This window comes from Amphiura filiformis, unplaced genomic scaffold (genome assembly GCF_039555335.1).
Source record: "Amphiura filiformis unplaced genomic scaffold, Afil_fr2py scaffold_57, whole genome shotgun sequence".
Lineage (NCBI taxonomy): Eukaryota > Metazoa > Echinodermata > Ophiuroidea > Amphilepidida > Amphiuridae > Amphiura > Amphiura filiformis.
This window is the reverse complement of record NW_027305521.1, coordinates 563961-581857: the sequence shown is the minus strand read 5'-3', so window position 1 is coordinate 581857 and position 17897 is coordinate 563961. Positions and strand designations below refer to the sequence as shown.

Sequence of the window (17897 nt, the reverse complement as noted above, 5' to 3'; positions counted from 1 at the left end):
TGGATTTCTGTAATTATGGATTACAAATCTAACATCCCTGTCACTTTTTTCCGAATAAAAACAACATACTTGAAACATAATCAAGAAAAACACGATTTTTGCTCAAAATAATATACCTGTAAATAAACGAACTGGCAATACAGGCGGCAAGTCTGATCCACATCAAAGACACGCTGACTACATTGTTATCACAATAGCTTGATACGTACCCTCTATAGAATGTTACGTAAATAATTCAATAGGTGTTGGATCGACCAGCTTCCATGTCTCTTACTTCCATGCTCTTACTTTAAAAAAAGGGACCCCTGCCTCTTCTCCTCTCGCTTTCTTCTCTTTCTGTCTGTCTCTCCCCCTCCCCAACTCTCACCTGTGCCATCTTTTGAATTATGTGGATATCTGAATTATATTGGATGTTGTATTTCCTTTACCCTTCTCCCCCTCTCACTGTTTTAGCAGTAGGTCTATGATCTCTCTCCTCTCCTCTCCTCTCCTCTCCTCTCCTCTCTCTCCTCTCCTCTCCTCTCCTCTCCCCTCCCTCCTCTCCTCTCCTCTCCTCTCCTCTCCTCTCCTCTCCTCTCCTCTCCTCTCCTCTCCTCGCATCTCCTCTCCTCGCATCTCCTCTCCTCGCATCTCCTCGCATCCCCACTCTCTCATATAATATACATTTAAAATAGATTTTGAGTCTGGCAATTTTGCCTGAAGCAATTATCAGATTACCAATTCAATGAAAGAAATCCTATTAGTTTCACTTCAACGCACTTCTCTGGTGTTGCATATTACCAAGTTTTAAGGTGTATTTGGGACGAAAACAATTCCCCGTTTAATCGCTACATAAGCATAATGTAACCGATTTTTGCGCGATTGCACGAACAAGTACGTAATTCTTGGCAACACTGATTACTCGTGTTAATGTATATATTTCTACGTTGGGCAATTTTCACAATCTACTCCCGCTTAGGCTGGAGTACCTATACACCCAACGCAAGTCAATTGAAGCCGTACAATTTATCGCGAATTTACGACCGTAAAATTTAAACACTTCTTTTGTCTAGATTAGCATCAACCCTCTCATCTCACTTTTTTCCTGCCAGAAATTAACATAACTCCCGAAACCGAAACAGAAGTTATCTTCGTTCAACTTTTCTGTAGTCAACAAAAGACTAGAATAAAAGGATTGTTCACACGTACCGTGCTAACACTTCAAAATAACAATGAGATCCGAAACCGAAACCGGAAACCGAAACCGAAACAGAAAAGATGAAAGGACCCTTCGGCTCACACACATAAGAAATGCACTACGATAAAATAGGTTGATGAAAACAGTGCAACAGAGCATTAATGCCCAAAATTGAAAAGCTGTATAATTTATAAACAATATACACTACACATAAAAAATACTACTACAAGGGATTTTCAACATTATAAGAATCCAAACAATCAAGTACCAACATGCACAGTTTTGTCCTTATATCACTTTTGGGTTTATAAGAAAATGTTTTCAAGCCTCTATCGTGATTGGCAGCTGCATAAGACATCTCTTTGATAGCTGATAATGCCCATCTATTCACCAAGTGGCTATTAACTGATGAGTACTGTCATTATGCTAATATGAAATCATTGTTTATCAACAAAGGCGAGGGACTCGTCTGTCGATATGCTCAAACAAACCGCTACACTGTTCAATGGCTTTCTTGTACTATATGAAATATGGTGGGCGATTTGAAATGCACGTGCCCTGAGCAAACTACGATGCGTACGCACACTGCAGGACAAAGAACAATGGAAATTGTCATAATTCGCGCGCATACTGCCGGGCAATGACGTCACATGTCAAGTGGTCTATACCCGATCAATGTTGGAGTTGCCTATAGACGAATCCAAGTAGCCAAGCCATGGTCAGGATTTGGTCGGACATCTTTGGGTAGCCGCTAGCACCAACCTGGTGGTTTGAGCGTCCAATTGTGCAAATAAAAGCCGCCTAACAGAAGATGCAAGGACGAGGAGGGTTAATAGAATAATAGCTAATAATATATATAATGGAGATAATTCCGCAGGTAATCCCGTCGCATCTATTCATACATATACATAGTCCTTTTGTTCGCAAGTACATCAATGCATAGATACCGCGTGTAGTTAATCCGATTATTATGTCACTTCAACAGCGAATAGATCATGCTATGTGTTTTGTCGAAGGGAACTGTATTGTGTTATTCTTTTGTCTACCTGTGTTTTCGGGGAAGGTGTAACACGGGTGATGGAATGCAGTTTAAAATTTCCGCCAAGGCCGAATCATTTCACATTTTGGGTGCATTGTAGCCGATGGCTACTCAACTAAAGGCTGCTAGTCAGGTGTAGGAATGCGTGGATTTGGAATAACATGGACCAGCAACGGGTCCGGAATTTAATAAACAGCATGCGGCGACGTTGTCAACAGTGCAGGAGGACACATCCCCTACTAAACATACTAAACTAAAGACTTTAAGTTTTATTTCCATTACAAACACATGGACAGGCCTAACATACTGTATTGTTTGACAATTGACTCCTATGGACTCAGGTGCAACTTTTAAAACTCCCTCTTTTTTACATAATGAACCATTGTGGCCAAACGCAATGATGTGTGACACTACAAATTGGCCCATATTTGTAAAACAAGTAAGGTTACTCATAGCTTTTTACAATTTTACATTTCGTTAAATAATTTTCGATTTATTTCAAAAAGCATTAGGGGGAACTTATAAGTTGTGCACTGTATACGTAAAAACGTACGTGTTAACGTACGTGTTAACGTACGTCCTACGTCTACGTTTGGAAAATCGCAATCTCTCTATTAATTAAAAACGTACGGTCTACGTCTACGTTGGGAAAATCGCAATCACTCTATTATCATATTTAAATATAATGTGATCAAGAGCAGACTTTGTGGTAGAGGTGATTCTGGTTGGGGTATGAATAAGTTGTATATGCTCAAACAAGTGGAGCATGTTAGCATATTCTAGATGTATACTAATCAGTCCCAGAACAACGCCAAATATGGATTAAAAGACCTTTGACCTTGGATGTACAACAGCATGTTATGATCTAATGGGAAACTGTGCACATCAACAAACACCATTTCTATCAAAAAGGCAACACCGATATAATTTGAAACCACATAAATTACTAGAGTTGGTTCTTCTCTTGGATTTGGACCAAGCTTTAGAATATCGACTGTTGCGTTTTGAAATAAAACAAACCAGAAATTTATCACCCATTGTAAAAGATATGGCACATGTACCGAATACATGTACATACATTGGCTGACCTTGTGGATTTCCTGGCCCAGCCATGCTAACCACATAAGGAGATTATACGATTAACCTAGTGCAGCTATTGTCATAGCAGGGTATTATTATGTAATACTCCTGATCCATATTTGGCATTCTCTTGGACTGCTAATGGTCTTAACATAAAACACACATGTTCAAATCACACAAAATATTCACTTCAGAATCAGTAATCTTAGTATAGGATTTAAAAACATCGTCAATATTGTTTGTTTTACAGATTCTATCATCTTTCCTTGTGGAGATCCCGGTGTCCTGGATATTACACATTGTTATTTTCTGGCTCAACTACATTTGGTAAATCTGTACGGTGTCTTATCCTGGGACATTTCCCTGTATGAGGTAAACGCACGGAGTTGATCTTTATAGATCTAAGCCAGTTCCATACATCAGGTTTGATATGAGTGAATTTTCCAAAGTGTGTGAATTCAAGAAGTTTGTCACGATCATAAGTAATGCGATGGACAAAGGTCGAAGTTTGGAAAGTTGATGAACCTCTCCTCTCCTCGTTATGGTGGTATAGAATACGTGCTTTTAAAAATCCAGAAGATGTTATCCTCTGATGGACTTAACATAGATCATATTGCACATTACAATGCGTCAAATGACACCATCGTTCATCTTATGATGTTGTTTGTACATAACACTAAGTAGGGTAATGACCACCACGACAAAATATTGGGGGGATAAATCCCCCCCCCCCCATCCCCCCCCCGGGATCTACGCCTATACCTCCAAGATAGACATTGACAACTCTCTGTTGCATGGCATCACAAGAACTCAACTGCACAGACTACAGAGAATTCAAAACATTGCTGGTATACTTGTAACATTCACGAAACCACATCAGCACATTACACCTGTTTTACATGACCAGTTGAGCAAAGAAATAAAATTCAAAGTAGCCTTGTTTGTCTACATAGTAGAATCATTTTCTTACGATCCGTGACCATTCATAGCATACCTTTGTTTCTCTGTGGATTTGACTAGATGGACATATTTAAAAACAAATGGCTCCTATGTCCCTCCCAAAAATGGCGGGAAAATCTATTTATAGCTCATTTTCCAAAATGGCCGCCGGTGACATATTGAAAAACATGAAAATCTATATACCATGACCTGGATAAGCTATAATGACAAATAATGTGCCATTTTCAACTATGTTTGGCATGCCAAACCTTTTAAGATAATATTCAAAGTGTTTAGAGGTCATCTTGACCCTAAAGCCAAGATGGCGCCAACTCCATATTGAAAAACATGAAAATCGATATATCATGAAGTAGATAGGCTGTAATAACAAACAATGTGTCGTTTTCAACTATTTTTGGCATGCAAAACCGTTTAAGATCATATTCAAAGAGTTTGGGGTCACCTTGACCCCTAAATCCAAGATGACCGCCAGCGCCATATTGATAAAAACATGAAAATCCATATACCATGGGGTGGATAGGCTATACTGACAAGCAATGTGTCATTTTCCACTATTTTTGGCATGCCAAATCTTTTTTGTCATATATAAAGTGTTAGGGGTCATCTTGACCCCTAAATCCAAGATGGCCGCTAGAGCCATATTGAAAAACATGAAAATCTATCATATCATGAAGTGGATAGGCTACAATAACAAACAATATGTCGTTTTCAACTATTTTAGCATGTAAAACCATTTAAGATCATATTCCAAGAGTTTGGGGTCACATTGACAAATCAAGGACAAATCTTTACAATGGAAGGGCCTTGATAAATTTCAACATGTCAATACAACAGTGGAATAGGATAAATGACCTAAGGGTTATCATATGCATGCTACTTGTAACACCACGATGTCTAACACACACGCTCACTCCCAAGTCACAAAACGCAAGCACAAATTTGAGAAACCAGAAAAAAGGCTGGGATGTCAGGTCAGCAATCATTATTCTCAGGACCTCCTCCCAAGAGACTTCGTTCAAGTATAGGTGTTCTGCATGATAAGGCATTGTGCGTGTGGTGCATGAAAGGTCCATAAAAGTCTGGTAACCGGGACAAAAACACTTTTGCTTTCGAAACAAGATGCATGGAAAAGGTGCAAGGCACACACTATCTACATTGCAGATGAGGATACAAGAGAGCGCAAATATATGTTAATAACGTCAATCCCAGACAGCCAAACAGCCTTTGGCTTGGAAATCAGATACCACCGTCATTGCTGGCGTCAATACGTCAGCAATCAAGCGAGAGATAATCTCAGTGAAAATGCAGAGCATCTACAGTATTATATGTTAACCTTCGGGAGGCTCAAGCTTTATTCTTTCAACATATCCAACAAGTCATATTAAAGATCGTGAAATACGCACCCTTCAAGGACTGCTCCAAGATTACATTCGCATTACTTCAAACTACGGGCATTTTTCCCAAGTAAGGTCCAGCTACCTCAAGGAACTTCTGAAGAATTTGGAAAAGACATATGATTTCACGAACGTATTCAGAAGAATGTTAATGAGCTTGTGTATGATACATGATGATCCTATGTCTTTTCCAAAATAGTGGAAAACGACACATTGTTTGTCAGTATAGCATATCCACCCCATGGTATATAGATTTTCATGTTTTTATCAATATGGCGCTGGCGGCCATCTTGGATTTAGGGGTCAAGGTGACTCCAAACTCTTTGAATATGATCTTAAACGGTTTTGCATGCCAAAAATAATGGAAAACGACACATTGTTTGTTATTATAGCCTATCCACTTCATGATATATTGATTTTCATGTTTTTCAATGTGGAGCTGACGGCCATCTTGGATTTAGGGGTCAAGATGACCTCTAAACACTTTGAATATTATCTTAAAAGGTTTGACATGCCAATAATAGTTGAAAACGGCACATTATTTGTCATTATAGCCTATCCAGGTCATGGTATATAGATTTTCATGTTTTTCAATATGTCACTGGCGGCCATTTTGAAAAATGAGCTATAAATAGATTTTCCCGCCATTTTTGGGAGGGACATAGGAGCCATATTTTCTTAAAATATGTCCATCTAGTCAAATCCACAGAGAAACAAAGGTATGCTATGAATGGTCACGGATCGTAAGAAAATGATTCTACTAACAAGATCATTTTCAGCATATTTAACTGAACTCCGTTCTGTTACAAAAGGACTTCTCCAAGAAACGGTTGCCAGAAACCAGTGGGCAGCAGATTATTTCATGTTGCAGCTAAAAAATTGGCACAATCTGCCATTTTCAGTTCGCTCTGCCAAGAGCGTGTGTAGTTTTAAAACAAACTTAAAAACACATTTGTTCCACATCATGAACTATACAACACTGATGAACTGTTTTTTGTGTATATGATTGTTATAATATATTTGTATTATTGTACATTGGTTGATTTTTGCAAAGGACCATGAGCGTCTCTCGACGGATACTGGCGCTTTATTAAGTGCACATTATTATTGTCTTCTCCGTTTTATCTATTCCTGTGTAACAGGGTATATATATTGTCATCAAACAAAGTGGACGGGATCACCATCAAGTGCCAAAAATGGTCAAGGTCATATCAAACTTGGTGGCTGTGATCACTATCGAGTGCCGAAAATGGTCAAGGTCATCCGAGTATAGATAGTTGGATTGTCATCAAACTAAGTAGATGCAATCATCATCAGTCTAGAGCCCACATTGGTCAAGGTCATGTCAAGGTCATTTAAGTACAGATTGTTGAATCGCCACTAAACTTAATGGATGAGATCACTATCGACTGCCAAAAATAGTCAAGGTCATGACAAGGTCATTCGAGTATAGGTTGTTGGATTGTCATCAAACTTAGTCGATGTGATCACCATCGATTGCTGAAAATGGTCAAGGTCAAGTCAAGGTCATCCGACTATAGATAGTTGGATGGTCATCAAACTTGGTGGATGTGATCACAATAGAGTGCCAAAAGTGGTCAAGGTAATGTCAAGGGCATCCGAGAATAGATTGTTGGATTGTCATAAAATTTGGTAGATGTGATCACCATCGAGCATCGGAAATGGTCGAGGTCATGTCAAGGTCATCATTGTTCAGACTAGGTAAGTAATACCCTTTCTCAGCAATTAAACCAGTTTCAGGTTTCAGAGTTGTCGTGAGCATAAAAGGGTCATAGGCATAGATTTTCGTGTTTGCTAGTTATATATATTATATTTTTATGCACCTTAGACTTCTTCTTTTTCTTTTCTTTTTCTTTTCTTCTTCTTCTTCTGATGATGGTGACTCTTTTTTGCCTCTAGCTCAAGAACCAAAGTAGCCCCAGTGCCCATATTTGGTACAATGATGACCCATGGCCCCTACAAATTTCCTGGGGTGGTCTCGACCCAAGAGGTCAAAGTTCACGGGCCCCAGGGGCCCAAATGTAAAAATACAAAGTATGCATTTTCTCATCAAATAAAGCAGCCTCAGGGCCCTGAGTTGGTGCATTGATAGTCCCAGGGGTACTCTATAAATACAGGTATATATGAGCCCTATATGTCTTTCAATATGGGCCCCAGGGCCTCTAATGTTAAAATAAGGGGCAACAGATTGACAAGGCTAGTTCTAAAACTACAAAGATCAAGAGCTTATATGTGGCATTTTGGGCCCAGGTGTTTAAGGCTAGGGGCCCCAGAGACCCGAAAGTTAAAAAAGGCCAGCCGTTTCTCAGCAAATAAAGTAGTTACATGGCTCAGATTTAGTCCACTAATAGGTCTTAAGCATTATATTGTAATTGATATACACCAGGCACAAAAAGAAACTCGTCAGTTATATTCATCCTTGCTGTTCAATAACTTGATAATTTTGGATTATTCTGAAATATACATTTTGTTCATTGGACTTTGCTTTCTCATTTGACACCCTGTTCGTGAAAAACGAATAAGAATTGACCAAGATATGCGCCTCCAAAGCCTCAAACCCCAAAATCAAAAGTTGCATTTTCAACGATTTTCAATGGGAACGCATCGTTGTATTGCACACAAGCACCACGGGCCAATCAATAAAGCACACAGTGTAACAGGCACAATTGAATCGTTAACATTGCAACTTTTCATTTTGGGCTTTGTGATTTTCGAGGCTCATATTTTGTTTAATTCTTGATAAATGTTCACGAACAGGGTGTCAAATGAGAAAGAAAAGTCCAATTAACAAAATGTATATTTCAGAATATTCAAAAATTATCACGTTATTGAACAGCAAGGATGAATATAACTGACGAGTTTCTTTTTGTGTCCTGGTGTATAAGAGCCCCATATGTAACATAATATGGGCCCCAGCGCCCCAAACGCTAAAACATAGGGTCGGCCGTTATTCAGTAAATAAAGCAGCTACAATGCCATGCGTTGGTATACTGACAGTCCTTTTAACATTAAACACATTACGGGGTGCCAGGATGGGTTAAGTGTGTCATAGTGGGGGGGGGTGTAGGCTAGGAAACACAGGCATAGATATTCTTGTTTGCTAAAATACAACAGTGCCATCTAGTTTTCTCCTTCTTCTTATGTCATCTATTATGGGTCCTAGCGCCCCAAATGTTAGACAAAAAAGTTTAGAGTTATGAATAAGGAAGTTTACAGGAAGGAGTGGGAGATAAAATGTAGGAGCTAATGTTTAAGGGTGCATGTTCCAATTAATTGATGGTTTGCTGGATAGTCATCAAACTTGGTGGACGTGATCACCGAAAGGTAATGTCAAGGTCATCAAGGTATATATTGTTGGATTGTCATCAAACTATGTAGTGCCAAATATTTCAAGGTCATGCCAAGGTCATCCGAACATAGATTGTGTGATTGTCATCGAAACTGGTGGATGGGATAACCATCGAGTGCCAAAAATGGTCAAGCTCATATCAAGGTCATCCGAGTATCGATTGTTGGATTGCCATCAAACATGGTGGATGTGATCATTACCGAATGCCAAAAATGGTTAAAGTCATCTGAGAATAGATTGTTAGATTTTCATCAAACTTAGTGGATGTGATCACCACCGAGTGCCAAAAATGGTCAAGGTCATGTCAAGGTCATACGAGTATTGGCTCAAAATGTTCAAAATGCTACTTTTTGCTTAAATTAAGTAGTGCAGAGTTGGGAATTACACACATTCATTGACCTTAGCTGATGCACAAAAGTTAAATTCCAATTTGGGGTCAAAGGTCTTTTAGAGGTCACTTCCGGTCACTAACGAAATACCCTGAAAAGCCATTTATCGACCAAATTAGATAGTACAGAGTTGGGACTTACACACATGCATTGGCCATAATAGGTGCAGAAAATGCATGTTTAAAATGGTGTTATCCCTGATTTATGACAAAAAAATGGTTAATAGAACATTTAAAAAAAGGTGGTGGGAGGATTCGATCTACATGAACTAGAGCGAAAAAAATCATGAATGGATTAGAAGTCCATCGCGCTAACCACTGCGCCACCGGGCGTGATAGATCAGCGTGTGAAAGTGGGCGTATTTATTAATATGAATGTATGCTGTGGTCCGGAAAGAATAAAATAATTGTGGAAAACACAATTTTTTGGCGAATAGGGTTCATAATTTGCATGTAGGGTATCAAAGGAAATGCTATGGCATATTTTAAAGTGAAACTGAAAAAGTAATGCGAAAGTGGTTCGCAGCTATGGCTGTAGCCATATAGAAAAAAATCTGGATATCAGTATTAGTTTTCAATAATTTTGGCTATGAAATACCGCGTGAATAGAAGACTGTTTGTTTATTATCAAACAATGATTGACTGTATGATTGGTGTCAATGAGTTAATTAATGAGTTGTTAAATATGGTTTTAGATATATTTTGTACCAAGCGAAAAATATCATAGAACAATAGAACTCAAGTGTTTTAGTGTTTCAGGTAAGTATAGTCTCGTGGAGCATCCGTTTAGTCTTCTTTATCAGTCGTTTTTTAACTTGCTAGTCACGGCTACCCCGTGACTCTAACAATAATCTTGGAATAGATTCATCAGGATTGTATAGATTCAAATCCAATTTCTACTCACTGTTCAGACAGTTTTGTCACACAGGTCGGGCGACTTCTTCGGTATAGCGATGATCCGCCTACTCTCACGCAAAATTTATCATTCCTCGGGTGCACTGTTCTTAACAGCGGATCATACATGTGTTTTAGAGAGTAGATGCCCTCGTCACGGTTGATAGTTTCAGTTCCCCTCTTTCTGATCCGAAGTGTTTTTGTCGTAGCAAACGTTTTAAAAACGTGTTCATGACCTTTATATAACCCGATATTTAAATGTTATTCAAACATTTTGCACAAGATCACAGCACGTTTATAGCCCATTTAAAAATATTTTTGTATTTGATGGGGTGTTTCGATGAAAAAGCAACATACCTCCGTTCTAACTACAGTAGACCCGATCATCGTCGAGTGAAGGATAGCTTTGACAAGGGCAGTTATAGTTGCTGTCAAACGTTGACTATCTGGTAACATACTCTTTCCTCTGTCGGACGCTTTCCCCAGGATATGTCCCTTATATGTCAGTTGTTCGCTGCATATGTATATAAATAATAATCGGAGAAAAATAGTAATTTTCCCTAACAATATTACTGCTGGACAGTTTACATGTCTGCCCTAACAAATAAGATAACTGATGAAGGTCCAATGACCTGTAGTGGCAGCGGAATCGTTTTCCCGACCAGGGGTACAATAAATTAGAACTTTGCCTAAAATATGAAATACTTTGAACAAAAAAGTGTGATTTTCGGTGATTTTGTATCTGGCTGAGAGGCAAGAGGCGGGCCATGAGGAGATGTCACCAATCCACGTGGCTTCGCCACTGCCGATGAATAAATTTATACTCAATGACCGCTAGTTATCAGCCCTGATCTCGTTCTCTATTTTTGTCATAATCTGGGTCTTTTCTGGGATTCTGTTAATACTACTTCACTAGCTGCACAGGTACCTTGTCAAGTTTGGCTAACAAAAGTGATGTTACAAACAATTAGTTCATAACTGCAACTAAATGCATTACTTTCATCGGGTCAGTACAAGAAAGTCGTAAATAACATATTTAGGCGAAATTTAGTTAATAATGGATTGTTACAGGGGAGGGGGTGTATATTTTGGCTGTATTTTAAGTCTCTTGATTATTATTTAATTAGCAAAAAACCAAACCATCGTATGGTGAGAATAAGAAGATCATATCTGCCATATGCGATGTTCATGTAACACCACAAATAAAGCTGCTCGTGCAAGATCGTCGTATGTAGTAGATACGACCTTCTTGGTTTTCCATTATAATGATAACACAAACTTTAACGGTGGCATTTATTCTGCATATGTTAGTAATACTTGAACAAAAGACGTTCTTGCACTAACGACCTCTGTTTGGGGCCACATGAACAAGACCGTCGTATGTGGCAGCTACCTACAACCCTGGACAAAAGGGTTGGAATGAAATTAGTACGGTATTGCAAATGAGCCCCCGTTCCCCCCGATCAATGTTGAATCCTGGCATTTTGTTCATGTGCGCTCAGTAGTACCCAACATTGATTGGTGGGGCAGGGGGAGGTATTGGGGGTGAGGGTAATGTTTAGACTTGGCACTCAAGAAAGTGCCATTTCATCACTTTAGAAATAACGAAAATATGGCCATTACAAGGTGCACATTCTATTTTTCATTCCAACCTATTTTGTCTAGCATTGTATTTGAAAAGTTTTTTGGCCATAAAATGAAAAGTAAATAAGATATGGACCTGCAATTTGGAGGCTAAGCAGCTCTTATCAATATCCTTTACCACAAAAATTACAATAGCTAATCTGTCATATTTAGGGACATGTCACTAAAATTCCTAATATCCTATTTTGGGCCCTGTTTAGAAACACAATTGATCACTTTAAATGCCAAAAAATTAAGTCTACAAACGTGTAAAACATTATTTAGATCAACAAAAATCTGAAATCTATTCTGTAGAAATAAATACTAAGGAAAAAATTAAATATCGGGAAATATTAAAAAAGCGACCATGCGAACCTGTGCGGTCAAATTTGCCCGTTTAACTGGTACGCGCTTTGTTTGCGATAATTTAGACCATATCAATGTATGAGTTTTACGTCATGCAGACACAATAAAAATTTTAATACTATGTCTCTATACTGTTTACAGGCTTGCATACCGTGCATTTTTCTATTTATGTCAAGTTTTGGAATCTAATTTGTGAAGAAAAGGTCTGAATACCGTTGTTCTCTATTCAATAAGCCAATTATTATTGCATAAAACAAGTGGATTAGTTTAAAACACTTTTTATTCATTTATAAAGAATGTATAGTACAAAAGTGCACGTAGAATTACAACGCCAAATAGCTCAGTGGATAAGGCGACTGACAGGTAACGGAAGGGCTTGGGTTCAATTCCCGGCATTTAAAAAAAATTGTTTTGTTTTAATTTGCTTTTGCCTATGAATAAAAATTAAATTAAATGCTTCGTTTTTGTACTGAACATTTGATTTTAATTTTCCTTTCTACAGCCATACAATAAGAACAATATAGCTATAAAACCTGTCAAAAACTATCTACTGAAGACGGACTAATGATTTTCTATGTATTTTGTATATTTTTTAACTTCAAAAAACATTTATTTCATTTTTCATGTTCTGTTTCTAAGATTATACTTTCATGAATTGCATTTATAATATTTCATTTACATGTAAAGGGTAAAATGAACATTTCTTGGACGTACAACACTTATAATGCAATATATGACGTTATATGAGCTACTTTAGTTGAATTGCATGAACTTCATATTAAAGACTGCATGTACATAAATTGACCGCTCCCTTACACTAGTGACACTAAAACAATTTTGGTTTTGTCATTGAGGAAAAGACAATTATTTTTTTTATTTTGATGTAAATTTTCATGTAAATCGGAAGAAAATAAAAAAACTATAGCTATAAAACATAAACTATTTTGTATAGCATTGTAGTTCTTGTACTCATCGGGAAAACATAATCATGGACGCATTATCTATTTTTTCTTTTTTAATAAATCAATATTAAAGACAAATAACCTGTGTGCAATATCATCAACTGTAATTTTCTTGCGGCATTGCAAAATATACAAATGCTTCTCTTGTAAAATGACAAAAATGCAGATACAACGTTCTTGTACTAACACGACGATTTGTACCCAACAAAGATCTAGTCCATCGTGACCCACATTTTGATTTTAAAAACAACTACAACAACAATAGCAACAACAAAAACAACTAACAAAAACTTACAATTCTTCTATTCGTTTGTTTCCTGCAGCAAGCTTGTAATTTTCACCTCCGATAGTCTGTTTACATTCAGGACACTCTCCTTTCACAACAGTACGACCACACTGTGGGTTAAATGAAGCAAATTGAATTAATAGTCGATATGTTATATTGCAAACGGGTAACATCATGTCAACATTACCTTATCATGCTCAAAGGACTATAACTTTACTTTGTTTACGAAACTGTGAAATCAAAAGAAAATAGTCCAAATGTTATAAGTTGATATATAAAATAATGTAATATTGTATTATCTGGGTAGTAAATTGACTGCATGAAGCGCAACTTCAACCTTGGTTGTAGGTACAGGTGGCAATTCCATCAGCCCCCCTGTCCCTAATCGCCTATCTGCAGTTACCCAACCCCCACGTCCTCGAAGACTGACATGCATTAGAATTAGTGCATGTCAATCGCGTACTACCTGGATACACTTATCTTTGCGGCAGAGTAAAACAGAGATGGGGCAATGGGGGCAACACTATATGGCCACAGGGGTTATTGGAGTAGCCCTGAATGGCCATATATGGTTGCTTAGTCTTCATCATCAACATCAGACTAAGGGTGAGGTAACCCTGACATAAACCTCTACTGACAATACGTCCAGCCAGCGCGTCGGTATAGGGCTAAAATCCCTCAAGTAAATGGAAGAGAATGCTAAAGGAGGCCGTGAAGCCCAAGGCCACAATGGGCGCAATCATCAAAGACCTGGTGACTGCAGATTGCCTATGAATCGTGACCCAAGAGTGACATCTGCGGATGACGTCACACAGCCAAAGCCAAAAGGAACACCCATAGTGGGTAGGAGAACATGAAAACTAATATGAGATACTGTATTAAGATCACATATTAAGTATCATGTGAGAGTATACTCTTGTACTCCAGAAGACAGGATCACATATTAATGTGCGACACTATGGAATATAAAAAGCAGGATATGGGTATGTTAAAAATTGAAATGAGGTATGCGGCTGGCTGGGGGTGGCTACGGGGCGTTATCTCAAGGACAATATTGTTCAAGGTTGCGCCGCAGGCTTACAAAGAAACAATAGCAATCAAGCTTAAACTTTAAATTAGCACCCGATAGAGGGCAGGGCCTGAAGAATGAGGGAAATTATGGGGTAAATATTTAACGGAATAAACTGCATAATCATATTATTTAGATTTATTCCGTTAAAAATCTTATTTTAACTTATCAAATTACTAGTTTTTATATTCTATGGTGTCAAATATTTATTCACAACGTTGTAAATACGCATTAAATACGATTAATAACAACAGAGGCGCTTTTTCATATTAATATGTGATCCTGTCTTCTGGAGTACAAGGGTATACTCTCACATGATACTTAATATGTGATCCTAATACAGTATCTCATATTAGTTTTCATGTTCTCCTACCCACTATGGGTGAAAGGAAACTGTGTGATCGATAAGGGTCACAAGGATGGACAAACAACACTCAACATTTGTACGTATAATACTAGGACCTTGAAAACAGATGAATCTCTAGAGTCCTTATTGGATGAACTACAAAACTTCAAGTGGGACATAATTGGATTATGTGAAACGAAGAGGGAAGGAGAGGGTGTAGTGGAACTTCAAGGAGGAGCATGGTTATACAACCAAGGAAAAACAGAGGACAACAAGGATGCAAAAGGGATTGGGTTTCTTATACACCCAAAATTCAAAGACTTTGTGAAGGGAATGAAATGTCACTCAAACCGAGTCATTTCTGTCACAGTGCAACTCACTGGAAACAAACAACTACGCATAGTTCAGGTGTATGCCCCCACCAGCGAGTATGATGATGAGGCAGTGGAAGAGGTTTATGAGGAAATAGCGAAGGCGATAGAAGAAAGTGAAGCTGAGTACACTATAGTAATGGGAGACTTCAATGCCAAAATAGGAAGCTACCAACCCGGAGAGGAGTCCATCATGGGAAAGTTTGGGATAGGAGAGAGAAACGATAGAGGGGACATGCTGCTGGAGTTTGCTGCACAACAAGGACTAGTCATCGCAAACACTTACTTCAAAAAAAGAACAAAATAGATACTGGACTTGGGAAAGCCCAGGAGGAAGTTTAAAAACCAAATTGACTTCATACTAAGCAGCCAGAGAAGAATTGTAGAAGACTGTGGAGTCATCACAAGTGTAGATATTGGAAGTGATCATAGGATGGTCAGAGCAAAGATACGCATCAACAGGAAACTAGCAAGGCTTCAGATCATAAGAAACAGAAAGAAAAATAAATTGAACATCCACAGACTACGGGAGAGGAGACAAGAGTACCAACTTGAATTGAAAAATCATTTTGCATGTTTAGATATAGAGAGTGCAGATATGGATACCATGTATGACCTCATATCCAGCACAGTTATAGAGGTAGCTGAAGAAATAGCACCAAGAGAAAGAAAGACTAAGCAAACATCTGAGGAGGACAAAGTGATAGAGGATATGGATGTGAAAAGAAAGAAACTTCGTGAAGTGGAAGACAAAACACAAAAAAAAAAAACCGAATACGCTGAGCTTGTCAAAACAGTGAGAAAGAAGAGGCGACAGAGAAGCAGAAAGAGAAGAAATGAAGAAATTGAAACCATCCTGATGAGCGGAAAAGGACTAAAACAGATTTCAAAACTGAACAGCAAGAAAACCAGAATAAGCAAAATGAGACAAAAGGATGACAACATCACAACTGATAGAGAAGAAATTCTAGACATATGTGCAGAATTTTACCAAGATCTGTACAGTTCAAAATCAAATCCGGACAAGACAGATACAAACTGTAAATCAACTGATCAAACTGACCTCCCAAGTATAACAATAAGAGAAGTGGAATTGGCAGTGAAACAAATGAAAGACAACAAAGCTCCAGGCACTGACGACCTAACCAGTGACATCTTCAAGGTAGGCGGTGCAGAGATAAACATACAACTAGTCAGACTGTATAACGACATATTACACCAGAAAAAGATACCCAAAACCTGGAAAGAGGCTAAAGTCATACTGCTTCACAAGAAAGGCGACAAAGCAGATATTAAGAACTACAGACCAATAAGCTTACTGTCCCATGCGTACAAAATCTTTACAAGAATAATACAAAACCGCATCAAGAGAATACTGGATGAGAATCAACCAAGAGAACAGGCCGGATTCAGAGAGGGCTACTCAACTACAGATCATCTTCATGCACTAAATCAATTAATAGAAAAGGCAAATGAATACCAGTTAAAGCTTTGCGTTGGGTATATAGACTACGAAAAAGCCTTTGACTCGGTAGAGCACAGAGACCTATTCACAGCTTTAAGAAAGATTGGAGTAAATGAAGGATATGTACAAATCATGGAGGACATATACACAGACGCAACAGCCATTATTCATCTTGAAAATGATGTATCCAAACCAATACACATAAAAAGAGGTGTAAGACAGGGTGATACAATTTCTCCAAAAATCTTCACAGCCGCCATGGAAGAAGTGTTCACGAATTTAGACCTAAAACCGAGAGGAGTCAACATTGACGGAGATTATTTAACAGACCCGAGATTTGCAGACGATGTTGCATTAACAGCTGCATCAGTTGAGGATATGGAGGTGCAACTAAACAGCTTGAACAGGGAGAGTAAGAAGATAGGACTGAATATACATAAGGGGAAGACCAAATTCATGACAAATTACCAGACGAACAAGTCCATTGAAGTAGAGAATGAGCAGATAGAACATGTAGAAAGTTATAAGTATCTAGGCCAGACAGTAAAGATGGAAGACAACACGAGAGAAGAAGTCATGCTAAGAATAAAGGCTGGCTGGAGTCGCTTCGGCAGACACAAAGAAATCCTATGTGACAAAAGACGACCAATGACACTGAGGACGAGAGTCTTCAACCAGTGTGTATTACCTACAATGACCTATGGTTGTGAAACCTGGACAACAACTAAGTTTTTAGAACAAAAACTCAAGGTAGCACAGCATGCTATGGAGAGGAAAATGCTGCATATCACCATACGTAACAAAGTAAAAAATGTGGAAATCAGGGACAAAACAAATGTCAAAGATATCATGGAAAGGATCAAGGAGGCAAAGTGGAGATGGGCGGGACACATAGCTCGTAGAGAGGACAATAGATGGACAAAGAGGTTAACGGAATGGCAGCCAAGAACAGGAAAGAGAAGAAGGGGAAGACAAAAACGAAGATGGCGTGATGATCTCACATCCTATTTGGGTACAACCTGGGCAAGAGAAGCACAGAACAGAAGCAAATGGAAGCTACTTGAGGAGGGCTACATCCGACAGTGGGTGACACAGCCTGTGAGGTGA

The 17897-nt window shown here is 38.4% G+C and overlaps 1 protein-coding gene across 1 annotated transcript; it reads left to right on the top strand.

Annotated features, from left to right (window-relative positions):
• Positions 1-14225: 14225 nt before the first annotated feature.
• LOC140144474 (craniofacial development protein 2-like) lies at positions 14226-15632 on the top strand. Its single transcript, XM_072166285.1, has 2 exons — positions 14226-14382; positions 14998-15632. Exons 1-2 carry the CDS (start codon positions 14226-14228, stop codon positions 15630-15632), a joined length of 792 nt encoding a protein of 263 aa, XP_072022386.1.
• Positions 15633-17897: the final 2265 nt, after the last annotated feature.